General features: G+C 44.4%; 1 protein-coding gene and 1 long non-coding RNA gene across 11 annotated transcripts in view; both read right to left on the bottom strand.

The window, feature by feature from the left end:
• Positions 1-1,192, bottom strand: part of LOC132465112 (uncharacterized) — a 3,410-nt gene extending 2,218 nt beyond the window's left edge. Inside the window, exon 1 of the long non-coding RNA XR_009527455.1 lies at positions 1-1,192. This exon is cut by the window's left edge and continues 1,903 nt beyond it. This is a non-coding gene — a long non-coding RNA (uncharacterized LOC132465112).
• Positions 1-26,785, bottom strand: part of ppip5k1b (diphosphoinositol pentakisphosphate kinase 1b) — a 32,622-nt gene extending 5,837 nt beyond the window's left edge. Inside the window, exons 1-29 of one of the 10 annotated variants that reach the window (XM_060061746.1) lie at positions 26,660-26,785; positions 22,358-23,075; positions 21,853-22,048; positions 21,501-21,591; positions 21,196-21,281; positions 20,720-20,874; positions 20,410-20,511; positions 19,226-19,387; positions 18,832-18,953; positions 17,335-17,436; positions 17,151-17,237; positions 16,689-16,764; positions 16,261-16,370; positions 15,902-15,925; positions 14,238-14,323; positions 13,694-13,819; positions 12,865-12,909; positions 12,016-12,137; positions 11,368-11,550; positions 9,318-9,459; positions 8,807-9,030; positions 8,352-8,479; positions 7,764-7,878; positions 6,783-6,890; positions 6,247-6,363; positions 5,677-5,817; positions 5,145-5,259; positions 3,717-3,878; positions 1,201-1,263 (exon numbers count right to left, since the gene is read on the bottom strand). In XM_060061746.1, the coding sequence (XP_059917729.1) occupies positions 1,201-1,263; positions 3,717-3,878; positions 5,145-5,259; positions 5,677-5,817; positions 6,247-6,363; positions 6,783-6,890; positions 7,764-7,878; positions 8,352-8,479; positions 8,807-9,030; positions 9,318-9,459; positions 11,368-11,550; positions 12,016-12,137; positions 12,865-12,909; positions 13,694-13,819; positions 14,238-14,323; positions 15,902-15,925; positions 16,261-16,370; positions 16,689-16,764; positions 17,151-17,237; positions 17,335-17,436; positions 18,832-18,953; positions 19,226-19,387; positions 20,410-20,511; positions 20,720-20,874; positions 21,196-21,281; positions 21,501-21,591; positions 21,853-22,048; positions 22,358-22,567 (3,400 nt within the window). In that variant the 5' untranslated portion in view covers positions 22,568-23,075; positions 26,660-26,785. Of the gene's footprint in view, positions 1-1,200; positions 1,264-3,716; positions 3,879-5,144; positions 5,260-5,676; positions 5,818-6,246; positions 6,364-6,782; positions 6,891-7,763; positions 7,879-8,351; positions 8,480-8,806; positions 9,031-9,317; positions 9,460-11,367; positions 11,551-12,015; positions 12,138-12,864; positions 12,910-13,693; positions 13,820-14,237; positions 14,324-15,901; positions 15,926-16,260; positions 16,371-16,688; positions 16,765-17,150; positions 17,238-17,334; positions 17,437-18,831; positions 18,954-19,225; positions 19,388-20,409; positions 20,512-20,719; positions 20,875-21,195; positions 21,282-21,454; positions 21,478-21,500; positions 21,592-21,852; positions 22,049-22,357; positions 23,076-26,353; positions 26,516-26,659 lie in introns of those variants that run through there. The other 9 variants (XM_060061745.1, XM_060061752.1, XM_060061748.1 and 6 more) reach the window with 9 other exon arrangements.
• Between the last annotated feature and the right edge of the window lie 1,001 nt (positions 26,786-27,786).

Raw genomic sequence — 27,786 nt, forward strand, 5'->3', positions numbered from 1 at the left:
ATAGTGGATGGATGATTTATGCACTTTTAGTCATCCGTTTTAACAAGTAAGTAGGAGCTAGGAGATGCCGGTTTTCATTCAGTATCAACCACAAATGCCAAAATGTATAACCTGAATGTGTTGCGTTCAATGATTTGCATTGATCAACTAGCATAGAAAGCAAGGGAGCTAGACACAATTTGGAGTCGAGAACAAGAGTTTGGTCATCATTATAAACATCTAAATATCCTAGAACTTCCACAAAAGAAAATAGTTGTATGTAAAGGTCAATGTTCCTAGCGATCCATTCCCAATTCAATGATTTGCAGATCGCTTTGATCCATTTGTAATGCATGATAACAGAGAGCTTGCCTTTTGCTTAAATTATAAGACAATAATATTTAGAAACACAGCAGTAGTCGACGATTATGTGTCCAAGTAACAGACTGCATATTCTGGCTGACAGGTTCGCCGTTTGTCCCTGTCTTGAGCCTTATAATTTTTCTTCTTGCTTAGCCATGAAATTCCTCATTTCTGATTACAAAACCACATTACAAACAAATGTACTTTTGGCTGGATTATGCTGTTATGGTGTTGCAATAGTGCAGTATATTTAACATAAGACCACCCCCCCCCACAAGGCTACTCATAAGTAAATATCCTTGTAACTTAAACAGCACAGCGGGATCTATGATGCCTATTATATGTATTTGTCCTACATATAACACCATTATAAGGACACGGACAGATCATTTTAAAAACGTACATAAATTGTTTATAAAACAAATTCAGTTCACGGTCAAGAGGGTCGCTCCATATATTATCATTAATGTTAGCAACGATTCCACTCATGAATACAGCAGCAAGTGAGCACACATGACATACTGTAGCAGACACTGTATCCATCCGTCCTGCAGAGAAGCGTTATGAGGATCAGGCAAAATGGTGAATGTTAGAGGATGTGGTCAAATCCAACACAGGAAACAGACACAGGGATGTGTCCTGTGAGATACAACATTAATGAAAACAAACAAAGAGAATTAAAAGGGTTTTTTGTGATATGAAATGCAATTACTGATCCATCGTCAACAAAAAATCCCCAAATCTCGAAAATAAAAAGGAAAAAAAGTTTCCTTTTCCCCAAAAAGGGTCATGCAAGAGAAAGGAAAGTGGAGGGTGGACAAATGAACGTAAAAAGTGAAAAAAAATAAGCAGACATACCATTAGTCGGATGCCTGGCAAACGACACAGAAAACCTCTTTACTGCCGGCATAGAGAACAGCTCTGAGGAAAAAAGGAAGGTATGGTGGTGTTACCAGTGTGTGTGTGTGTGTGTGTGTGTCTGTGTGTGTGCGTGCGTGTGTGTTTGCGTGTGTGTACTTCACACGGCATGTGCCGGTAAAGTGAGCGGTTCTACTGAATGTGGTTGAGGCGAGGCCTGATGTTCCGGCGGGACTCCTCTTCAAGTTCTGAACAACATGAGTGGGGCGCGAGTTCGGTTTGTTTTGGGGTCAAATTAAAGAGTTTTCAGTTGAAAAAGAGAAGGGTGGAGGAGACAGAATAAAAGGAGAGAAGGGTGGAGGGGACGGAATAAAAGAAGAGAAGGGTGGAGGAGACAGAATAAAAGAAGAGAAGGGTGGAGGAGACGGAATAAAAGGAGAGAAGGGTGGAGGGGACGGAATAAAAGAAGAGAAGGGTGGAGGAGACGGAATAAAAGAAGAGAAGGGTGGAGGAGACAGAATAAAAGGAGAGAAGGGTGGAGGAGACGGAATAAAAGGAGAGAAGGGTGGAGGAGACGGAATAAAAGGAGAGAAGGGTGGAGGAGACGGGACAAAAGGAGACACGGAGAGGCAGAGAGATAAAAAACGTAAAGCATACAGACAGAAAGGGACACAGAAGAAAAATTGCAGGAGATCCATCCATCCCTGTATGAATACATGCATACGTAGCTGTATACATTTGAATATGTGTGTTTCATTTGAACAAAAGAGGTGTAGATGCAGTGAACCTGTAAATGAATGTCAATATGTGCGTCATGATGACACGTTATGCATTTAATATGTGTGTCATGACGATGCGTTATGCATTCAATATCTATGGCATGACAATGGGGTGGGTTATGTATTATGTATTTAAATGATGACAATGACTTATTCGTTTGAGCCGATGAGCAAATCTCTGATCTAGCGGACATTTGGAGGTGCAGCCGGAGCTGAGCCACAGACACAGAACAAGGCTTTCCACTCCCTCCTCGTGCTGCCACAGGTCTTTAAGCCACCCCAGCTGCTGCGGAAGGGGATCGTCACCAGCAGGGATGTTCTTTTGTAGACAAGCAATACATACAAACAGACACTAACTATGCCAATAATAACAATAATAGTATGAAAGCAGAGTACCTATCAGCATAGTGGATCGATAGTTGATCAACGCTGCGACAATCAGGTGTAATTTTGCCTTTAACGACGACAAAAGGAGATCCAGACCCCTTTTGTTTTATAGCAACCGCTTTTTTTCCCCCACAAAACTCAATGTCCAGACGTCCTTTTTTGTGAACCCCTGACTGTTGCCTAGACAGCAAGGCTTTATATGACGTCATATCATTATTGATATTGGAAGCATGATTCCTGCCGCCACAGTACCCAGCCTTATAGCCAGAGTGACCTCTGGTGGCCAAGTTGGGGAGCACAGGGTCATTTTCTGCCTTGTCATACGGCCTTCTATACAGTCCAGGCAGATGTTTCACTAATTCATAAATGAATTGACTGTATAAAGCAGGTCTTCATACCATAATCAAGCATCCCTTACCATATATGTTGAACCCTGGTATACTTGGTAAACCAATACAAAACTATTTAACCAAGGGGCAACCTGCGACACTTTTGACTATTGACTATTGAGAAGTCCATTATCCTGAAGCCCATTTGTTTCGAGATAGCACGTTGAGTTAATTCGTTTTGAGTTAATGAGAGTAACAAATCATTCCACACAGAAAAAATATGTTGTTGTAGATTATGTTTCACAGATCCAAGGCTTGACCCAAGAGCATGCAGCGTTGAGAGGAAACGCATGTACCATCTGAAGAGCCAAGTAGTGCAGCACATTAACAAGCATGCTGATCAGTGAACCCATGCAGACCCAACAGCCAGCATGAAACAAACGCAGAGCCCACAGTCGGAAGGGGAGGGGGGGGGGGGTTGGGGGACTGATGAAACAGTTTGAAACCTCTCATTTGCTTCCCAAATTAGAAGCAAGGTTCTGAAGAAGAGGAGGAGGAGGAGGAGGAGGAGGAGGAGGAGGAGGAGGAGGAGGAGGAGGAGGAGGAGGAGGAGGAGGAATGACGGTCCTTTGGAATAATCCAAATCAAAAGTCCCCTGGCCAAACGGCAGGGGGAAAATAAAAGATTCTTGAGTAGCATCACAGGGAACCCCAAGTCTCTTCTCAAGGGGAGCCAGAGATGGAGAGGGTGAGAAAAAAAGGCACCGGACAAAAAAAAGATCACTTCCAAACCCCATTTCAAATATTTCAAGCAGTGAGATCAGGTGGGGAAAAAAAGGGCAGCGGGCTCAGTCGCCCTGAGAGCTCCCGGTGGTAAACCACAACCAAAAACCAACACAGAGGCAATAAATAGATGAATGAATGGACTGAGACGGAAATATCCTCCCTCCCCAGAGGAGGGGAGGGGGGGGGGGGGGAGGAGGGGAGGAGAACAGAGCAGTGAGGCGCTAAGAGGAACATACCGAACATTGCAATCTGGCATGGCAGGCTGCCGGGGGAGAGCGGCGGTTTGCGTTGGCTGTGGTGGAGGTGGAGGCGGTGGGTGCGGACGTAGTCCCGCAGGTTGGGGGCGCTAGAGGACACCCCGAGGACAGAGGCACTGAAGAGGCCAGAGCAGAGAGAGCCTGTTGGGGGGTGGGGGGGAGGGAGGGAGGGAGGGCGTGTGGTGGGAGTGCAGGATGGGGTTGGGAGGTGTGATATTGGGCTTCTGTTAGTTTTGGCCGCACACCAGTCATTATTAATAATGCTGTGTGTGTGTGTGTGTGTGTGTGTGTGTGTGTGTGTGTGTGTGTGTGTGTGTGTGTGTGTGTGTGTGTGTGTGTGTGTGTGTGTGTGTGTGTGTGTGTGTGTGTGTGTGTGTGTGTGTGTGTGTGTGTGTTAAAAAGTGAATTGTGGATTTGTAAAAAGGAGGCATGTGGACAAATGTCTAACAAAGTGCACATATTAGCACATATTAGTATGCAGAGATCTTATTCAAACTATGTATGGTAGGCATTGGTATGAATCTATCTATGTTTATAGATATAGATATAAATGTATAGATACATCAACCAATGCCCAGGGCCTAAGATCAAAGGCTCTGGCCAGAAAAGGAAAGGTTAAATTTAAAACAGACCAAAAGAAGACATTGTAATCATGAAGGCTGGAGACCAGTAGACTTGACTTCAGGGGGGACTTGATTTGAGGAGAGTTTGTTGCATGCTACCTACACTGTAGACTGACCCAAACCCTTGCCTCAAAGATAGTAAGCAGATATTCGTACATTAAATCTGCATGCGTGTGTATGTGTGGGTTAGCTTTGAAACCAATGTTTGAGTCTAGAAATCAAAATGTTGGACAGAAACAAGTAGCAGCTGCCTGAATGAAGGTTACCTCTGTATAAGCCTACTTAATGTGTCTAGTGCCATCCATGTGACACCAGATACATTGCAGTTGGCTCCGGCACTGTGACCTCTACATAGTCTGGGGCAGCCCCCCCCCCCCCCCCCCCCCCCTACACTATGATGTCATGGAAGCTAAGCCGCTGCCAGCTAGCAGCAGTAGGGCCAACAGTACAGGCTGACCGGAGGGCGGAGGAGCAGGAGAACCAAGGAGGCAGACGACAGAAGTAGAAGAAGAAACAGGAGGATGAATGAAAAATAAAGACAGAAAAGAAAAGGAAAAGAAGAGTAAAAAAACTGAAAGAGAGAGACAAAGACATAATAACAAAGACTGAGAGGAATGAAGTGAACAAAGTAAAGTAAAGACACGAAGAGAGACAGCAGAGCGAATGGGGAACAGAGAGCAGCACAAAGGAAGGGCCAGGGGGAACCGAACCACTGCAGATATGTGCATGCTGCTGACACACACACACACACACACACACACACACACACACACACACACCTTACCTAGTCCGGAGGGGGGGTGGATCTCGGGGGAGTTGCGGGAGACGGAGGGGAAGAGCCGGTGGGAGGGGAAAGAGGAGCCTTTTGAGGGGTGGGTGGGGGACGACTCGGAGAGTACCTGGGTGATGGGAGACGGTAATGATAATGATGATGATAATAATATGGGCAACATGCGATATCCATTAACATTGAGTCATTTCCCTTTCATCCTAAATGACTTCCTGTGTGGGGTGAGGCTGAGAACCACCAAAGCAAGAGTACAACATCAGAGAAGCTCCCAACAGAGTTACCGCACTGCACAACCAGGGTTTAACAACAACCGGAGCGGATTCAGAGGGGAGAAATCTTTTTCTCCTCGTCAGGAAACCTTAGAAAGCGTTATGTTTTAGTGACGAAAGACAAATATTGAAAAACAAAAGCAGAAGGCCTCACTTGGCTGTGTAACTCCTTCAGCACCGTGCCACATCACAGTGCATGTGTTGGCCCAAAGACACACTACGCTAGGCTAACGAGGCTAAGGACTGGCGTGCTATACCTCCATGGAGCCCGTCTTGCGGCTGCGGACCATGGGGGAGCGCTTCTGGCTGCAGATGGGCTCGGTGAGAGGCAGGGCCTGGTCGGTCTGGTCCTGGGACAGGTCCTCCAGACTGCCCTGGTTGGTCTGCTTCTCTTCGTTCTGATTGGCCACAAGGTGACGCAATTAGAACATAGAGAAGATTAGAGTCGAACAGCTGTCAGCGTCACATTAGAGACTCTAGACATGTTGTTCGGGATGCTTTATTTTAATCCTGAAGGACACTATGGTGAAGATAAGACAAATATGATAGCAATAGAGAATGGAAAATAAAGTAAGAATAAACAGTGACGAAAACACAGCTGAAATACAAAAACATGCATAGAGACAGAATAATGTGCATAAAGATATACAACTATGACTTAAGTGGATCAAATGCTGGGACATTGAACATTCAATCGTTCAATGTCCCATTATTCAATTCAAATATGACAATTACACATTGATTGCGGCACATTAGCCAATATGTGATGAAGAAAACTAAACACGTCCGGGAGGAAGCACATATATTCAGAGTGCATGAACACACACCTCAGAGGAAGCAGGCCTGAAGCCAAAGCCCATAGGAACGTTCTCTTCCTCCTCGCACCCCTTCACCCCCGGGCTGAAGTGCAGCTCAACGTGGAACCGCTCCTCTGACGAGGGGTCCTGGTGGGCCCACACACAGAACATCTCATTAGGAGAGGGAGGGACCCTGCCAACCACAGCTGTCCCTGTGGCTGGTTCTACTGAGCCGCTCATGGGTCAATTTTTAGAGATAGGAACACAAAGACTTCAAAGAAAACTAAATGGGCGCCGTTTCAGTGATTTTTCTTTGTGAAGAAATAAAGTCCCTAATGCAATCACAATGTAAAGCCCATATGCCCATTGACAATAGAGGTTTGCAAGCACAGAATAACCCCGTAAAGAAATAAACATTGGCATCACTTGTTAACTGACAAATAAAATCAGAAAGATAACTTTCAACAATGTGCTCTCAGTCCTTGAACGATAATTCAAAGTCTTTGTGTGTTTGTACATAAAGGGGTCAATGTGTGTGTGTATAAGTATACAATGTATGACCAAACCTTGTTATTGTCCTCATACAGCATTATTACTATCTGAGTCATGTAGTTGAGTTCAGACACAGCACTCAGGTAGTCCATAGCCTGCTTCCACTGCTGGTCCTTCACCTCCTAACACCCCACCCACACACACACACACACACACACACACACACACACACACACACACACACACACACACACACACACACACACACACACACACACACACACACACACACACACACACACACACACACACACACACACACACACACACACACGTTATAATTAATTGATTTAGCAAAAAACATGTTTTCAAAACCATGTTTCTGGCCGGGTTTGAAGCGAAAGAAAGTGGTCACCCAGATTTTGAGCCAGTCTGCCGTCAGATTAGCTTTATAAAAGTCAATCTAAAGTCTGATTTGCAAGAATAAATATAATGAGCAACTAAAAATAAGTGGAGAGTAGAGAGTAGAGACCATGTTGAAACAGCGTGGGGTGATTCTTATTGAAGAGATTAGTGAAATATAAATTGGGGTCATTAGGGCCAGAAGGCCCACTCTTCATTGAAAACATCATTCTTATGCAAGGGGCAAATGTGGCCAATGCTGAGAATAAAGGCCCGGTTACATATTGCAATCTGTAATTTCTAAACGCTGAATCAAGAGTTCAAAATGTTGTGATGTCAGTGAAATGGCAGGAATAGGAAAGAAAGGAAGAAGGAAGCCAAACCTGATTCAGAAGTAAAGTGCGGGGTTCTTTAGTACTCATTATGGAATTCCTGCCAATTTGCCGTGAATAAATGTAATCTTATTTGACATAAAAACATAAAAATGCCTGACCTATCTTTTATGAGGATTGTCCTGCAACAAAATAAAAGCATTGGCTATGCTTTAACAGCATTGCCATTTAGAACAATCCAAGCCTGAGAGAGCTTATATGGGCATCCTGTAGTAAATCAAAGTGTTGTTGACGTGTGTTATGGCTCTATGCTCCACGTACATCCAGCAGTCCCCCGTAGCGGAACACACTGAGCAGGGAGTGCACGTGGCTCTCGCTGGTGAAGTACAGGCGTGTCCTGACGTGGCGGCCAGGGGACATCACTCCCCGGGAATACCTGGAGGGGGGGGGGGAGAGGAGTGAGTCAGCCAGCGGGCATTCACACACACACACACACCCCAACCTTGCTCTTAATGTGGTGCTATAATAATATCATATATATATATTATGTGATACACGGCATATGTGGTATTTTGAAGATCTCGTGTGTGTGAGATCAGTGACTGTGTGTGTGTCTCACACACACACACACACACACACACACACACACACACACACACACACACACACACACACACACACACACACACACACACACACACACACACACACACACACACACACACACACACACACACACGTCATCTTTGTTATTGTGTGTGTGATAGGGCCCCTTTGTTAATGTATGTAAAGTGGGCATACACAAATGCACCCAATCCCACTCTAGATACACACACACACACACATTCACGCTCCCCAGCCACAATCCCCATGGCTCCTAGCATGCTGTGTGTGTGCGTCCGCCCTTACAGTGGGTGCAGCTTGTTCACAGCCTCGTCCTCGTGGGTCCTCTGTAGGTCCAGCTGGATCTTCTTCATCAGGGGGACACAGAAGGCCTGCGCTATGTCCAGCTTCTCTGCTTTACTCAGACCGTACTCCTGCCAACACACACTCCTCAGGTCAGCATTGCTTAGGAACACTCACGGTACACCTCATCGGAGCTCAATACTTCACTGTGTGTGTGTGTGTGTGTGTGTGTGTGTGTGTCTGTGTCTGTGTCTGTGTCTGTGTGTGTGTGTGTGTGTGTGTGTTCGAGTAGAATGTGTTTAGAGTGAGTGAGTGAGTGAGTGAGTGAGTGAGTGAGTGAGTGAGTGAGTGAGTGAGTGAGTGAGTGAGTGAGTGAGTGAGTGAGTGAGTGAGTGAGTGAGTGTGTGTGTATGTGTGTGAGTGTGTGCAGAATGTGTGAGTGCCTGAGCCTATGTGACCTGTGGTATGACGATGTCGGCCAGGGCGCGGGACAGGCGGAACAGCTCCAGGGTGTCCTCCAGGCCCAGCGAGGCGTTGTGCTGCTTGTCGTACTTCACACAGTCGTAGATGTCGGGGATCTTGCTGATGTCGTAGCGGCCGCTCTTCATGCGGAAGTCCCGCTCCAGCTTGGACCAGCGCTGCAGCATCAGCTCCAGAGTCTCACTGTGGTACAGCTGCAGGTCTGGGGACGGACGGACGGACGGACGGACACGAGCGGATCATGAGTGTTTTGGTCCTGGTTGCCAGGGCAACCAACTGTTTTGGTTGAAGAGTGCTGCTTTGTCGTTTAGGCAGAGATATATATAGTTGGAGGAGTATGTGCTGTATTTTGATTTAGGTTTTTACTGTGCTTTTGATTATAAAAAACGATCTGGTCACGCAGATTTTATGTATATGATCTTGATGGAAGTTTCGTCATCAGGCTGGGCATATGCAAGATTAAAACCACGCAGTGAGGTCAGAGAGTACCTGCTGACTTGGGGTTCTCTAGTCTCTTGCGGATCTGCGAGGTCAGGCTCTGGATGAGGGTGTACACCTTGTCACACGTATGCACCGGGTTCTCTATCAGCTTCATGGAGTTGACCAGTGATGGGCTTTGGGTGGGGGCCAGCTGGGGAGAAAGCAGGCACAGGTGACTGAGTGAGTATACTCTATTTGTAAGGGGACAAATAGGCACATAGACAAAAGGTCCCTTTGACCTCGTGGAGCAGAGTGTGGTCTCCCAACTGATCCAATGACAGATAACTAAACTGCTATAAATGTATGTCAATCTGACTCGTTCAAACAAGTGGTTGAGAACGCAGTTATACTGGTTAGAAAAGACGATTCAGATAATCTGTAACAAAACATGTTCTCACAGATGCTACATTTAAAAAGCTTGACTTAATAAGTGAATAGAGGTGAGACAGGCTCTGACTTGTTGACATGGATACCCGCTCTAGTGTACATTTTCCCAAGGTGCAAATGGGGACAGCGACAGACACAGATAGGCCTTTCATAGCGCCGCAAAATCAGAGCCCGTTCCGGGCTAGTTCGGAGCTAGAGCCAGTGTTTTGGTTTCACAATGCCACAGAACCGGCTCGGGCCTGTAAAAAACGGTTCAACTCCAACCCCACGATTGAGCTGGGCTAGAACGAGGACTGCCTTTACGCCAGGGGAAGGGGGCGGGGTTATCCTTACCTTCATAAACAGGAAGACCAACGAAGACCGGCATTTTTTAAAAACACAGAAGTAAACAATGGACGTGAAGACGAAAACGCAGTGGACCGTGGAGGAGACAACCTGTCTCCTTGGATTCTGGTCTTCTTCCGAGGTCCAGAACAAGTTAGAGGGCGCAACCCGGACAAAGGCTATCTTCGAGCAGCTGCAGCCGTTTGCAGTGACGTGATGACGTTGCTCTTGCCGGCCCCATGGCTGGCTCTGGCCGGTGTGAAACCAACTGGTTCATAACTGGGATAAGGCTGGAACCAGTTTTGAACTGGCCCTAGCACCAGCCCGGAACTGGCTCTTGGTTCTTTTTGGTGTGAAAGGCTTAAGAGACGCCCGTCTCAACTCACCTTTAACTATTTGTCTGATTGGCCTTATACATGTAGCTCACGCTAATTTGCAATACCCGTCTCCAGATGAGTTTATTCTAAATGCAATCCGAACATAAAAGAGACAAAGATACGTATCTAGAAACGCTTCTCTCTTACTCGTGACTGCATGCCTTGCGGTTCTCTGGTCAGTAAACTATTACCTTTAGGTAGTCTAGTTAATAAACTCCTACCATGGTGTAATCAAGCTCAGTAAACTCCTACATGTGGTTGTCTAGTCAGTAAATTCCTACCTTGTGGTAGACTAATCAGTAAACTCCTACCTTGTGGTAGTCTAGTCTGTAAACTCCTACCATGTGGTAGTCTAGTCAGTAAACTCCTACCATGTGGTAGTCTAGTCAGTAAACTCTTACCATGTGGTAGTCTAGTCAGTAAACTCCTACCTTGTGGTAGTCTAGTCAGTAAACTCTTACCATGTGGTAGCCTAGTCAGTAAACTCCTACCATGTGGTAGTCTAGTCAGTAAACTCCTACCATGTGGTAGTCTAGTCAGTAAACTCTTACCATGTGGTAGTCTAGTCAGTAAACTCCTACCTTGTGGTAGTCTAGTCAGTAAACTCCTACCTTGTGGTAGTCTAGTCAGTAAACTCTTACCATGTGGTAGCCTAGTCAGTAAACTCCTACCATGTGGTAGTCTAGTCAGTAAACTCTTACCATGTGGTAGCCTAGTCAGTAAACTCTTACCATGTGGTAGCCTAGTCAGTAAACTCCTACCTTGTGGTAGTCTAGTCAGTAAACTCTTACCATGTGGTAGCCTAGTCAGTAAACTCCTACCATGTGGTAGTCTAGTCAGTAAACTCTTACCATGTGGTAGCCTAGTCAGTAAACTCCTACCATGTAGTAGTCTAGTCAGTAAACTCCTACCTTGTGGTAGCCTAGTCAGTAAACTCCTACCATGTGGTAGTCTAGTCAGTAAACTCCTACCTTGTGGTAGTCATGCTCAGTGAACTCCTGGTTCTTCTGCATGATCTCGTGCAGCCTGGCCTTCACCTTCTGCTGGCAGTCAGTCAGCGAGTCGCTGTCGCTGTCCAGCAGCCCGTTCATGTTGGCACTCTTCACCATCTGCACCAGGATGGGAGTCAGCTCTCCCTCCAGAGCAAGCAGGCCCTTCACACACAAACATTTTGAAAACATTATTATAAACAACTTATTTTTAAACGTAAATATTCCAAACAGGTACCAAATTTAAAGTTTCTGAAAAAAAAAAATGAAAAAAAAGTATATATATATATATATATTTATACAACGGGGGGCCTAAATCCAGCGATCTGATTGGTTCCTAACTGTTGTATAATGAGCGTATACATAACTGCTATGACGCCCGATCATTTTGTGGTATAATGAGCACATACCACAGCCTGTCGTGATCTATTGCACACACACACACACACACACACACACACACACACACACACACACACACACACACACACACACACACACACACACACACACACACACACACACACACACACACACACACACACACACACACACACACATATATATATCAAAAAAATATAATGTGAAAGTATAACAATATCAACAACAATCTGAACATTTAAAGCTAACCTTAGCAAAAGCTGCGGCGGTCATCTGCACCCTGCCTTCGTCAGAGGCGTAGATCTTCAGGTCGTGGCGGTAGGTGCTGTGGAGGCGCAGGAGCCCACAGCCGGGGAAGCCCGCATAGTCCCCTGGAAGGTCAGCGAGAACAATATCGCTCAGGGGAGTTTGGGGAAGGCTTGAGGTCAGGAAGTGTAATCTTATGATGAGAATGAAATCCACTGAGGATTTAATAACATCAACAAAGAACCCCAATTAGACGGCTGCCACCAAGACTTGACTGTAGATAACAATGCGTGCTGAACATTAGCCATCAGCGCACGTGGAGCGAGAACGTTTAATGTTCATTTGTTTGCAAGTGTGGTTGCAGCAAGATACAGAAGGAGTTTATTATCATCAATAAATCATTGTTCATTTGAGACCACGGCATCTTAACATTACCATCTGTAAACAACAGTGAACACATGTCTCTGAGTGGTGCTGGACTGCAGATCATTCTTCAATGACAATAATGTCCAACAGTGAACACTAGACACCACTTGTGATGCTGGTGACATTAGCATAAGTAGACCACAGTGCAGATGAGCCGCCCTGATGGCTGAGAAGCTAAGCTTCCTTGGCATGGTATGTGGGCTGTAGGCCAATACGGCGACGCCTTCCACTCAGAACATTCCATAGCAAGCTCAATACAGTCACAGCCGCAGGATGCAAGAAGATGATGCCCCCGAGATCCAAAACAAGATGGGAAAATCCCGGGGGCTTTGCGGGAGCATGGGTGGATGAAAAGTTGTGGATTAGATGGGAAGCAAATGGAAGGAAGGGAAGCGATACAAGGCAGGACGGAAAGCCTTCTCTTACCACAGTCAATAGGGGACTCGCAGCCAAGGGACTGGCGGTCACCGGCTAGTGTTTTACACAGTGAAACAACAAAAGGTGAGGAGAGAAGGGGAGCGTCAACGGGGTAAGAAGAGGTGGGCGGAAGAAGAGGAGGAAGACGAAGAAGAAGAAGAAGAAAAATATTTAACTCAAGATCCCATTTGAACGAATGCTTCCAGTTCTATTTGCAGTTACTTGGTAATCATAAAGCAGTAGCACTTGTAGGTCATGCACTACAAAACATCCAATAATAAGTAGAAAAAGCTTAAAATCGGGCCATACAAACAAGAACCAGTGGATAGTAGCTATTCAAATGGGATCGTATTTACAGTTCAAAATGCAGAGGAGATGCCAACACAGATGCACCTGGGTTAGACCATACCATTATCTTATAGTCTAAAAAAGGATCCCTTTACGGATGATCCTTTGTCGGATGATTCAATCATGACCCAACGTTTGGCTAGTCAAACAGAGGGCATGTGCTCAATACTTACAGACACGCCATTACTGTTAATGCTAATCATGCTCATCTGAAAACACTATGCCTGATGAAAAAGACGGAAAAGAATATCAATAAAGGTAATGTCAAGGCATAACAACCCTCAAAGGCTAAAACACCCGTGTTGTGTGTGTTTTGCCTGTGCCGGCCTATGTAGGTCTAACACACACAGTGGGGGTTTCACCATTAGCACTGTGTTGTAAACCGTCACGCTGTTGTAAACGGTGCTGTAAACGGTGCTGTAAACGGTGGTGTAACTGTGTACATGTGCAGGCGTGTGTTTGTGTTGCAGCTGGTGTGCTGGCTGGGCACCTTGTCCTCCAGGGTACATGCAGCGGAAGGCCCGGCCCAGCTCCTCGGCCTGGACCCGGCCTGCAGGGGTCAGCTCCCCGCCCCACTTCAGCACCAGCAGCAGAGAGGGGCCCTCCCTCTCAGAGTCTGGGCAGGAAGGGGAAGGAAGAGCACTTTTGTTGGGATCAAAATATTAACAGTACACTTGTACACTTACTCATGGATTAGTTAAACCACCAACCTGCCAAGGGACAGTGCTAAGCTTGCATTTACATCTAGACATGTTCAGCACGTGTGGTGGTGTATAACTTAAAATGTGCATCTTAAATTATATCCAAACTCATTTTTTAATGGTCGACGTTAAAAGATTATGGGTGAGAACTAAATGGCAAGTTCGACAACACAGGAAGATGGAAACATAAGCTTAGCATTGAAAAACTAGTCCCCCCGTTTAGCATTCTGGTCATCCAAAATGTATGTTGACATTTTTATAATCAACATTAGCATCAAAAATTGTTTGCTATGAAAGCTCTACAACACTTTGTGAGAGTGTGTATCCTTATACCTTCTTCCTCACTGGAGGCCTTTGGTTGGCCATGAGGAAGGTACGTCATCTGCACCTTCCTGTTGATACCGGAGAAGTGGCCATACCTGAACAAACACACACACACACACACACACACACACACACACAAGAGTCTTGTTCATACAGGCAAGCTCATCACCTTTCTAGGCACACATATCTAAAGTATGTTCCATTCCAGAAGCACAAGGACCTAAAAGTGGAATGGAACAGAGCCAAAGTTGCTCAGTTTTGGCAAGCACGCACGTAAGCTGCATAGTGATAGGTATTTGATAGGCTGTGAATTAACTTTATTCCGACATAACGTTTTGGGCGAAAGTTGGGTTAATGCCACCTAGTTGGTCGTTGGGCTATGACAATAGAACATATTGTAATTTTATGGAAGTAAAAAAAATAAGTACTAAATTTCTTAATTTCGATATGTCTGCGGCCAGGTGGCCAACTGTCCACCGCCGGTACCTGTCCATGACCCTGCAGATGAGAACAGGGGCGTTTCTAGGTTTTTGAAATATCGGGGGCTTAGCCCAGAGGGAACGGGAAAATTAGCGCTTAGCGTGCGGCAACATTTTTTGTATGCTTTATTGCGCATGCACATTTTTCATAATAATGCTTTACCTAAATACACAAAATATGCAGTTTATTATAGCTTTAAATAGCTACCTGACTGCTGTGCTGCTTAACCACAGACATCTAAAGTTCCATTCAAGTTATTTCAGAGTAAAATGAATACAAGTGAGACAGACCTCACACACACACACACACACACACACACACACACACACACACACACACACACACACACACACACACACACACACACACACACACACACACACACACACACACACACACACATATATATATATATATATATATATATATATATATATATGACTGGGGATAGGATAGGTTAATTCACTTGAGGTGGTAAACAGTCTGGTTATGTTTTTAAACCATTTATTCTCTAGCCAGAAGGACTATCTAGAAGGACTAAGCTACTTTATTTTGAGATGCCCCTGGAATCCCCATGTTTGTTTCTAGTGTAAAGCAAAAAAATAATAAAAATAAAATAAATGCAAGTTGATATTCTTTTTTTTCACAAAAATAAGATTCGGGGCTAATTAGATAATATCCGGGGCTTTAGCCCCGAACGAAACAGCCTAGTGACGCCACTGGTTGAGAACCACTGCTTTACGCCACAACCGAGATACTGTTAATGTGACGATGGTGAAAGTAGGTGGAGTGCAGAGGTTCAGTAGGAGCCAGCTGAATGTTGGCCAGGTTTTGTTAGCGCAGCGCACACTGGTGCAGACAGATACACAAACACACACTAATGCTTTAAGAAATAATGCTTTAAGATGCATTTGGAGACGTCTGCCTCCGTACATGTGAATGTTGTTAGCTGAGATGTTTGGAATGGCAACAATAGACATTGTGTACAAAACATGGGCCACACCCATCAGCCTGCACAAGCACCCTCATTGCACTTGTATCCCAAGAGGCGTTTTGACTACACAGTCAACGGGAATACAAGTGAGAGCGATCCAAAGACCAGGCATAGCCAGTGATTTGGATCGTTTGCACACATTACTCATCGGCAGCTCGATAAAAGGAGACGGAGACATGAGAGAAGAGACGGTGCGTACTGAGTGTCATTCAAACTGGATTCCCTTCGGAGAGGATAATGGAGGAATGGGCGAGGGAGAGGGAAGGAAGGAGAGAGAAGGACAGAGTTAGAGACACAAGAGGGAGGGTTGTGCCGTCTTGTTGTCAGTGTGAAAAAAAACACGTTTTAAGGAAGAAGAAACAAGACATTTGAAGAATGTCACGTGTTTTACACCATGGACGACAGGACACAAGACTGGATTAATATAGCGCTCTCTGAGTGTGTGTGTGTGTGTGTGTGTGTGTGTGTGTGTGTGTGTGTGTGTGTGTGTGTGTGTGTGTGTGTGTGTGTGTGTGTGTGTGTGTGTGTGTGTGTGTGTGTGTGTGTGTGTGCGCTCACATCTCCAGGACTGTCTTGAGTTGCTCCAGTTTGGATTTCTTCTCTTCGATTTCACAGTCGTCGTGCTGCTCCAGCTCCACCAATAGCAGACGAGCTATGTCCAGCACTTCCTGGGGCAATGGACAACCACACACCCATCCAACCTTAGGACGCGTCTCCATGTTGTATTGCCATTCAAACAAGCCAAGTCCACGACAGTGAAGAGGAGTCATTCAGAGAAAGTACTTTCAATTATTAGTATTTGAAATCCATAGCATCACAGCGTGCCACTGTCCGAAATACCAAAACAGACTCTTTCAGATGACTGTTGAGGTTAAACAGGAGTGAATTATGCAAAAAAAAAAAAATGTCAAGGAAAAAATTGGCAATACCATTCTCAACGAAGAGTTAGTGAAAGTAAACGAAAATTGCAAGTAAAGGAAACAGACCTGTAGCTGTTTTGGCTTCTTCAGTTTTAGCTTTCCTGATTTGTAGCCTCCACACTTCTCAAAAAGCTCAAAAAACCTAAACACAGAAATATGATGTTCAGGAACAAGTCAGGCTTAAACGTTTATACATAAGAATAAGAAAACGTCTTCAAAGTCATGTTTTTTCCAACGATACAAAGATATCCCTCCCCACCACAGCCTCTTGATAAAATTCTTGATAAAATCAAGTACCGTAATGCCTTTTGGTATGTGGCTGATGACATTGCAAGAATGGGGGACAGTTCTTATGAAATAACAATATTCTATTAATAGGAATACAAGTATAATATCATTGATTCCATGTCATTTTTACTTGATTTGTGTTAACTTTGATGTCCTTTATGAGGACGAAGCATGTTTAACATATTAAATAGTAATATGACAATTGAAAGTGGAAATAGTGATATGGAACCCTTATCTTACAGTGGGTGTCGGACTTCCATCTTCATCTTCTGCTTAGGTGTGCGGTCTCCATGGCGAATGATAGCAATGACGCATCGCAGCTCCATCCTTAAAAAGGCGTTTGATGCAAAGTTATATGCGTTGAAAAAAAAGAATGAATGTAAGACTGCTGTCCAAGTAAAGGACTGGGCGTTCCAGAACATACATTGTCCCTGAGGTGGTGGGGACGATGGGTATGTCCTCAGCCTCCAAGGGAATGGACCAGGGGATGTGAAACAGGGGAGCCAGCTCCCTCATCACCAGGTTCCTAACACAAGCACAACGCAAACATTAGACAAACACCAGAAAAGAAACTGAAAATCACCAGAGAAACATGAGGCAAACACCAGAGAAACATGAGGCAAACACCAGAGAAACATGAGGCAAACACCAGAAACATGAGGCAAACACCAGAGAAACACGAGGCAAACACCAGAGAAACACCAGACAGACATGAGACAAACACCAGAGAAACATGAGGCAAACACCAGAGAAACACCAGAGACATGAGGCAAACACCAGACAAACATGAGACCAACACCAGACAAACATGAGACCAATACAAGACAAAAATGAGACCAACACCAGACATGAGAAAAACACCACAGAAACACCAGACAAACACCAGAGAGACACGAGACAAACAAGAGACCAATACCAGACAAACATGAGAGAAACACCAGACAAACACCAGAGAGACATGAGCCTAACACCAGAGAAAAACCAGACAAACAATGAGACAATCACCAGAGAAACAACAGAGAGACATGAGGCAACACCAGAACAACACAGAGAGACATGAGACCAGAGAAACACCAGAGAGACATGAGGCAAACACCAGACAAACACCAGACAAACACCAGACAAACATGAGACCAGCACCAGAAAAACATGAGAGAAATACCAGAGAAACACTAGACAAACACCAAAGAAACACCAGACAAACATGAGACAAACACCAGAGAAACAACAGAGAGACATGAGGCAACACCAGAACAACACCAGAGAGACATGAGACCAGAGAAACACCAGAGACATGAGGCAAACACCAGAAAAACACCAGACAAACACCAGACAAACATGAGACCAGCACCAGAAAAACATGAGACCAATACCAGACAAACATGAGACCAACACCAGCCAAACATGAGAGAAACACCAGACAAACACTAGACAAACACCAAAGAAACACCAGAGAGACATGAAACAAACACCAGACAAACACCAGACAAACATGAGCAAACACCAGAGAATCACCATGAGGCAAACACCAGACCAACACCAGAGAGACATGAGGCAATCACCAGACAAACATGAGACAATCACCAGAGAGACATGAGACAAACACCAGACAAACATGAGACAAACACCAGACAAACACCAGCCAAACATGAGAAAAACATGAGACAAACACCAGACAAACACGGGGAAAACATGACCATCACCAGACAAACACAAGAAAAACATGAGACCAACATTAGACAAACATGAGATAAAACAACAGACAAACCCCAGACAAACCTCAAACAAACACCAGACATTAGGCATGAGGCAAAAAACAGACAAACAAGAGACTAACAGAGAAACACCAAACAAACATTAAACAGATGGAAATGAAGCAGGGTAAACAAATCAATTGGCCGTAGACAGTCGGTTCACCTACCCCAGAACTTTAGCACAATCGTCATAGTACTTCATGGAGTTCTTCACAAAGCTGAAGCCATTGACGTCGCAAACATAGGAGTGGCCATTTGCTCGCAGCAGGTCAAAGCCACACACCGTTTGCTAATGGGCAACAGAGATGACAAAACAATGTTTTAATATTACGGCTCAAGAAGAGCAAAATGGACTTCATTCATCGTTGTTTAAGCATCGTCTGATGGCTAGTAACGATCAGATAAGTCATTTATTTCCGAGTAATTTCTAGTCAGCAAAGAGTGATTTTATAATTTTATCATTTTATTTCATACAGCCTTTGTATTGGGCCAAAACCTAATTAGTCCCTGTAGTGGACCTATTGTATACGTGACAGTAGACCCCTGTAGACTATAGGTTACCTTGAAGGCCAGGCAGACCTTGCGGGCCACTAGTTTCTCCATGGCGCTGAGCATGACGGGGTAGCGGATCTCCTTGCCCTCGCTGTCCCGCTCCACCTTCCCATCCAGCGCCGGCGACTTCCGGGCCTCCGCATGGGCGTAGTCTGGACCCACAGTGTAGACCTGGAGCCCACACACACATCAAGACACACACAATTCAGGGTCACATGTTACATAACCAGTGCACTGCATACGTTTTCATAATTTTAAATCAAAAACGATATCGGGTCAGCTTGTTAACGACAAAAGTATTAAAGAACATAAATATTGCAGAAACACACCTCAGACCATATTAAATTAAAGCTTGCTTAAGGTTGTTTTGGTTATGTCTTATTAAAGTGTGAAGAAATGTAATTACAAATGTTCCATTCCACTTACATATAAAACTACATTTCCTTGTTCAAAATATTTGTACAAATAGTGGAAAACGGCTGTGGCAGAAAGAAAACTGGACTATCTTGTCCAATAAGATGCGAGAGAGAAGACATATCTGAACAAATTCATCACAACTGCTGACGAAAAATGAAAGGACCAAATATCCAAAGAGAGCTGAATATGAGAGGGCAGTGGCTCACAAACTACAGCGAGAGCAGTTGGCATTGATCGGTTTGAAACCTGACCGGGAGCTGGTACTATTCAAACAAGCTTTTGACATAGGTTTGCCTTAGCAGGGCATCACACCATACCAACAAAGTTAAATACCGTTTTTTGTGCCATTGACAAATGGGGCTTACAGAAACTATTTTGGTGCACTGTACATATTGCTACAACTCTTTGGTCAGGTGTGGTAAGGCTTGTGCTTTATCCATTGGATAAAGCGGCTGTAAATAAGATTTGAGTGTTGTAAAGAGTATTCAATTTTGAAAATGAACACAGAAAACTGCCTCTGTGCTCCAAAACTCCCTGTGTTATCCGCCATTAGGGAGAAGATTGTCAGAGATGAGCTGGGAGCAGTCTCAAATCGATTGGCTCATACAGTAGAGTCAACTCAAAACAAATAATCTCTAAGAGCATTTCAGCTGATGGATAGCGATGTACTTTGTAACAAATTACAGCTCGGTTTTCAGCCAGCCAAACAAAAGGAAGTACGATTTGTCCCTTTTGCTCTCATGAGTAGACAGGCTGTTCTGGTGCAGTCAGGATACCTTGACATCAGTGCCATCTGTGGGCATGAACTCCTCGTAGATGTAGGCCCCAGTCTTCCTGACATTGCTCTCTGGAGAGTACACACTGCTGCGGCTCCCTATCTGTAGTTGGGCCGATGACACACACACACACACACACACACACACACACACACACACACACACACACACACACACACACACACACACACACACACACACACACACACACACACACACACACACACACACACACACACACCTATAGGACTCTACAACCAACCTCATAATGATCAATGCTGCAGAACGGTGACGGGTGGAGAGACTATACCTTCCTGAAGAGCCGCTGGCTGCCGCCTCCAGCAGAGGTAGGGTAGTAGATGTATACGTTGTGGTCCTCGGCACAAACAGGTTTCTCCACAAAGGGCTTGGGGAAGACCTCTCCGTTCACCTCCACATGATCCTCACACTCCACAAGATTGCATTCTAGTGGCACAGCTCGAAAGGTTTTAGCGCTGCACCAGATTCTCAGTTCCCAGTTGATAAGACCGCCGGATTAAAACCTAATTAAATATATTACAATAATAAACTAAGATACAACTGTCGAATAACGAAACACAAAAAGGAAATGGATGCAATTTTTGCCTGAATAGTTTGTTGATTGTAGCGATGGGGTATTTCGATTCTACTATTCATCATTTGCCAACTAGAAAGTAGGTGAAAGATGCTTAATATTATTAAAATATACACAATTATGTACTCACGTGAATATGTTTTTAATAAAAGATTAAAGGGAATGCTTCTCACCATCTGGTTTGCTTGGGTCTCTGTTCAACACAGCATAACGTGGTAGGTCAATGCCCTCCTCCTGGAGAATACGATACACCTCCCTCCTACACACACACACACACACACACACACACACACACACACACACACACACACACACACACACACACACACACACACACACACACACACACACACACACACACACACACACACGTTTTCATCTTGAACCAGTCCAGTATTAAGTACTGCATGTTGAGTGTATTTTCATCTGTACCTGTCCTGTATAAAGTACTGAATGTTGAGTGTGTTTTCATCTGTACCTGTCCTGTATAAAGTACTGCATGTTCAGGTCGTTGATGAGCAAGGGGTTGCGGAGCTTTGCGTACTCCACAGCCTTGTCCAGCGGAAAACCTGTAAAAGTACAAATACACATAAGCATAATACAGTCACCGGTCAAACTGTGGCGGTAACTAAATACAATACAATATAATGTATTGTAAAAATGCTATTACTTCCACACACACCATATGCCAGTTTATTATTCCTGGTACATTTTTCACACATCTTAAACAGCTTATACCTGTAAGAACCAGTTCCAAATCATAAAATTGCCGGAGTGCAGATTTGGGCGATACCATAAAAGGAAGCAGAAACCCCGGAGACGTGGTTCACCTTTGGAGTGGAAGGAGATGAGGCAGTCACAGAGCGGCCAGCTCTCCACAGGCTCCTCAAGGATGGTCTCCTCTGGGAAGATCACCACGTTGATGTAGTCGAACATACAAAGACGCTCCAGGATCTGCGTCATGGCCTTGGATTTGGACTTCTTGGTCATGGCGCAGATGCCCACCAAGATCTGTCGCTCTGCGGTCTGCAGGCGGTTCAGTAAACAGAGCGCGGGAGAAAAGCACGGTGGAAGTATCAGAATGGTACATCCAATGCAGTTATATATACTACATGTCTCCATGCGCCCCTGGACCCACTGACGTTGGTGGAAAATCTATCTCTGGGATTAGGTCCAGTTTCTCTATGCATTATGACAACCATCTGGCATCAACCATCTGGATCTGACAATTAGTGCAACCCGCGAGTACAAATAATGAGTCTGAAACATGTGTCTGAAATCTGCCGTTTTACACCTCTTGATAATTCTCCAGCTCAACCCCCTAAAGTTCATTACCGACTCATCGTCGCTGTCTTCCTCAATGGCCTCAAAGTCGTGGATTGACCCATCATGCTTCCCGAGGCCTTCCTCCTCTTCCATTGGTTCCCATTGCCGCTCGTCATCCTCAGTGTCAATCACCAGGTCAGGAGCGGTCTTCTGGGCCCGCCTCTGTTCCTCTACTGCCTCAGCAGCGGCTCCGCCTTCTCCTGTCCGGGAATCAGACATCACAAGACCCTCGGCAACATGTCTGCTCTTTGCCTGGAAATGGCTTGGCCAGGTGGGGATGATGGTCCCCAAAGAGAGGGCTTCAGGGTGGCTCTTCTTGGTCAGAGGTTACATCAAGTGGACTTCTGGCCCGCAATAATTAGTCATACAGCCAAGTAGTAAGGATCTGGTGTGGCTGAGAGGAGAGCGGAAATTAAGTGCATTGCAAAAACAAGGTATTGTCAAAAAAGGAAGTATCAGTGAGGTAGTTTGGCCCACTGCCACTTTATGCCTGAAAACAGCCTATGGAAGAGATAAAAATTATGTATTCTGATGTTTTTTTGATATGTTTCCACTGTCTCTGGGACTGATGAAGTGCGCGTCCGCTGAGGTAGATATGCTCTGGCAGTTAAGGGATTAGTGTCCATTAAGTGTCAGCAGAGAGAGGGCTGTGGCATAGACATGTTCCAGCAGATGCCTTCTTCTTAGGGGGTCTCACAGTTATCATTGGGACATCATTGTTCCAGACCTGGTGAGCAACACAAGAAAAATGTAATATTATTTAAAATCCAAAGCGTTACTGAAATGTGTTTTGGGTGGCCCTGGACAAAAAAAAATAACTCACAAATGCAGATGATGATGACAAAGTTATCCACAATGTTGTATCATAAACAGGGAAGATAATGCTTTGCAATTGGTGGTAGGATAGTAATAGAGAGGGCCGAAGAGAATAACTGTAGATATGTCTGTGAAGCAGATATCTCACAAAGTACTGCACAGATTTGCACCAATTGGTCGGGAGGTCAGTCATGGGCTAAGGAATAACTTGTCATGGTCAATTGGCCAAAAGGGTGTGTGGCATATCCCAATAACTACAAACTTTGTCTAAAGGGGGGTTGCAGTGGGCAATATGACCTTGCTCAAAAATGCTAATAACTTATGAACAGAGACACATAGCACCACGGAATATGGGGCAAAGGTTGGTGATGGCTTATCAGGAAATAGCAGTTAATTTCTACCGTGTTACACCACAGTATTTGATGTGGAGGCTGGTCACACCCATTACAGGTCAACTTGCGAAACTAGATAATGTGATACCATGCACCTCCTGGAAGTATGACCAAAAAGCCTTCTTCATCCAGCCAATTAATTGCTGGTACTGAACTGAAGTAATTTTGCCCTAGCTATATAGGGCAAACCCCTTTACGACTGCTCTTTTTCCATTTGTTAGGTCCTGACTAAGTCAAGCTCTGTGGCTGACCACAAATGGGCGTTGTTAAGATACTGGATGTGTACATTCTGGGACCTAAAAGACCCTCTTGGTATAGCTCTTTGTAGAACCATGCTCCATGTGTCTGGAGGCATAAAACATATCCAACATATTTGAGGTGGATTTGGTGTCAGATCTCACACAACAGACGAGGATTGCGAGTGCAAAGTTGGAGTAAGATCAACTTTTGGACTTTTTCATTGTACTAATACACAGCACTATTATTATCAGAACACCTCTATCTAATCTAGCCTTTTCGTACTTTGTCCTCAACACTGTCTCCCATCACCACTTCTGATCAGACTTAGAGTTCATGGTCCAAGAGTGTAGGAGCCACACTAGAGGAATTTAATTCTAGACTTAAAACATTCACAAGCTTGATAACTCTCGTGCCAGTCTTGTTGATTACACTAGGCTACATAAAGACACACTAAAAGCACACCACAATGACAGCAGCAAAGCCAGGTCAAGCTATTTCTGTTTCCAATTAGCAAGGCTAAACCCCAATTTGACCCATTCAGAATGAACAATTACAATAACATTTTCTTGCACATCTTTAACCTCTGTCGGTTGATATTGATGTTTTTTCAGACTTGTGTCATCCACAAACAAGACTGTAAGGTGTAAATTAAGAACTGGTAAGTGGAGTCAGTGTAAACACACAGCAGGCAGTAGTGAGAGAGTCGGTTCCCTCCAGTTGATTCCAATTTCCCCCCCACCACCAATACGCCACCTAACAGCTGACCACACGAGAAGACCCCAAGAGACAGATCGCATTGCTGCACACAGACAGAATTATCAACCCTGCTGTGTGAGGGATCTGGAAATGACCCCGAAAGCCAAAGAAAAACCAATACCCTGTCGTGAAGGAAAAACCCTGAAGATATGCTATGAGTCCACAGTGCTCCATGTCAAGAATGAACACATGCTCCCCATGACAGTCTATGTCTAAAACCTCATGTTGCTCATGACCCCTTTGTAACCCTGAGGTCTAGAATAGCAGCACCCTCTACCCCACATGGGATGTGCGTATGAAGAGGATGAAGGGGTTTAGAATGGAGTGTGGGAGGAGGGGCCAATGTGGTGGTGGTGGTGGAGGGTCTAGGTGTTGGGTGCCAGGCCAGGTATCTGACTACATCACCTAAAGACAACTCATCAGCAACAGCCTCCCGAGTGATGACAGGACCCCGTTAACAAAGAGGAAGCAACATCTCTCTGATCCGGGTCAGGTCAAACTAACAGAAATATACAAACCTATGAATAGTGGCAAAGTCAAAACATAGTGGAAACTATGCCCCTATTTGCAATCATGAATGAATAGTTTTTCATGGTGGTTGGACCATAGAGAAATTAAACCCCTATATATAACCATCATAAGTCCTCATCCTCATCGTCATCCGCTTATCCGGGGTCGGGTCGCGGGGGGAGCAGCTCAAGCAGGGGGCCCCAGACTTCCCTTTCCCGGGCCACATTGACCAGCTCTGACGGGGGGATCCCGAGGTGTTCCCAGGCCAGACCATCATAAGTACCATGGGATAACAAGGCAGGACTTTTCGATATTTTTGATAAGCAGAAAGACAACTTTTAACATGAATAAATCAGCAGCCTGCCAACCGTACGCCATCACCTGAGGTCACCTCAGTTGTCACAATCAGGCCTCAGCAGAGACAGGCCATAGACAGGATCTCTTTACCTTTGAGACTGTCTGCTTCACGAAGCCAAACATGTCTGGTTTATTACTGCGGATAACAGGTCCCAATGTTGTACCCAATCTGCCAAGCTTTTAATGTAGTCTTCCTTTGTAGACTATAAACAGCTGCACACCAATAAAGATTGGGCAATAAAGATTGGGCATTTTTATTTACTTTGTTTTTACATGGCAACTATGGGCGTCCGGCTTTTATAATTGTATCTGTGGTTTATTTTCAGCCAAAGATACGTTATCCTTATTTTCTAATGGAGCTTTATGACATTTAGCCATTTCATATTGACAAGCATTCAGAAAAAGCATTTCATTGACAGCCAACTAGGCCTACTTCATTTTTTCTGAACGACTACAGATCAAAAACGTCCCCAAACAAACAAACCGACAAACAAACAAACCAGAACATACACGAATGGGAACGAAATGAATAGCAACAAATACAACTTTGAAAGCTACGTGATGATCATTTACTATCTGCGACTATATCATAATAAAAACCTGCTGGATCTCTAAACGGTAGATGTGTCACTACAGCACATGGTTCAAAAAACATAACCAAAACAATTGTTACTGAAGAACCTGTAAATATAATACTGAGGCACACCCCCCCCGGAACAGGCAGCGAGCTACTGACAATAAATGTTAGCAACCTCGAGCAGCGTCGGCCTGTAACACTCTTGTGAAAGATATTGTATCAACGTTAACGCTAGCCTCTTGGGGGCTATTAAGTCAAGACTTGGCCACTTGTACGATAAAGGAAGACAACTTTGTTTCAATAGGTGACGTACATAGAAAACGACGCCAAGAGAACCCGATAAAAGACACCACTTACCAGGATATGTTTGAGGTCATTACAATGTTAACTTACTCGTCCCCGAATATAATGTCTCTCTTTCGTTTGCACAGAGCTCTGCATGCTAAAGTTCTTGTCGGCAATTGTTGATAAGCTTCCTTCCTTCCCCCTTCAAACAAGAGCGGGCTTTTGCGTGGTTTGCTACCGCCATCTCCTGGCCGTGACAGCAACCTCTCAATGCCCTTAAACAACCCAAGGACGTCTTGTATTGCACTGTATGTTTAGAAAACCTAGAATGTTTCAAGTCACACCGAGTCTGTCATATATTTTGGCAGAGAGACTGACTGGCCTCACGGATTATTGGCTAGTGTGACTTCATAGGACAGGTACAAATGTGTACCATGTCATTAGATCCGGGAATGCCTCAGCCATGGCAGATTTATGTCCCTCTCTCTACCTATCTCTCCTTATGTCTCTCCATCGGTCTTTCTGTCGGTCTGAATACGCATTTGCATATGCAGCGTTCTCATGTCAACAGTTGAGGGCGCTAGAAAATGAAATTACTGAAAATCAAATAGGCCAATAGCTGTGTAGCTATACTGGTATATCTATGTTTAACCCTTTTCTGATAGTTATTATATCATATAAATAATACATTATTATATAATTATAACATACATATCATGCAATGCAATATGACTACATAATAGTTGTTAGACCTAGATCATGAGAACACAACTTTAGAACCTAAACTGTAGATAGTAGGAACCATATAACCACCTCTCCTTCAGCAGTCGGTCACCATCTAACCTTGTTCAATGGTCTTGTAATTATTCACTATATTCTCAAATTCACTAATGGTGGTTCTCAAGTTCTCGAATGGTGTTCATGTTAACCAAGGTAATGGTGTAAATTATGTTTGTTAGGCTTAACCCTAACTCAATAACCCCTATTCTAATTATATACAATATTGCTTATTACTTATTAACTATTGTTAAAGAATCAGTGTACCCTTATTGTAAAGTGTTGTAAGATAGCATTTTAATGTGTTGTAAGATATAGGGTCAGGGTTTAGTCCCAATTCAGTGTATGAAATAGACCATATATACACCTACAAGGAAGGCCAGGTAGGCCACACAAGGTCATCACACCAATAAAATGAACAACTAACTAACATCCAGAAGTTGTCTGCCACTGAGCCATGCCCATAGACAGACACTGCTGCCAGGGACATTGGTTTGGCCAAAGTAGGTCTGGAAACCAGTCAGGATTATGCAGAAAAGGTCCATATCCCATCATGCAAGAAGCCATGAGAGGACTGTTTGTACTGTAGGAATAAGGAAGCAGTGTTTTCTTATGAAACCTTCTGAATTAAAAATCTAAAATAAACGGATGAATTGATTGAAAAACATTGTATTTCTTTATTAAATTGCGGGAACACTGCTTCAATAACACCCTTGTCACATAAGGCC

The sequence above is a fragment of the Gadus macrocephalus genome, chromosome 9 (genome assembly GCF_031168955.1).
Source record: "Gadus macrocephalus chromosome 9, ASM3116895v1".
Lineage (NCBI taxonomy): Eukaryota > Metazoa > Chordata > Actinopteri > Gadiformes > Gadidae > Gadus > Gadus macrocephalus.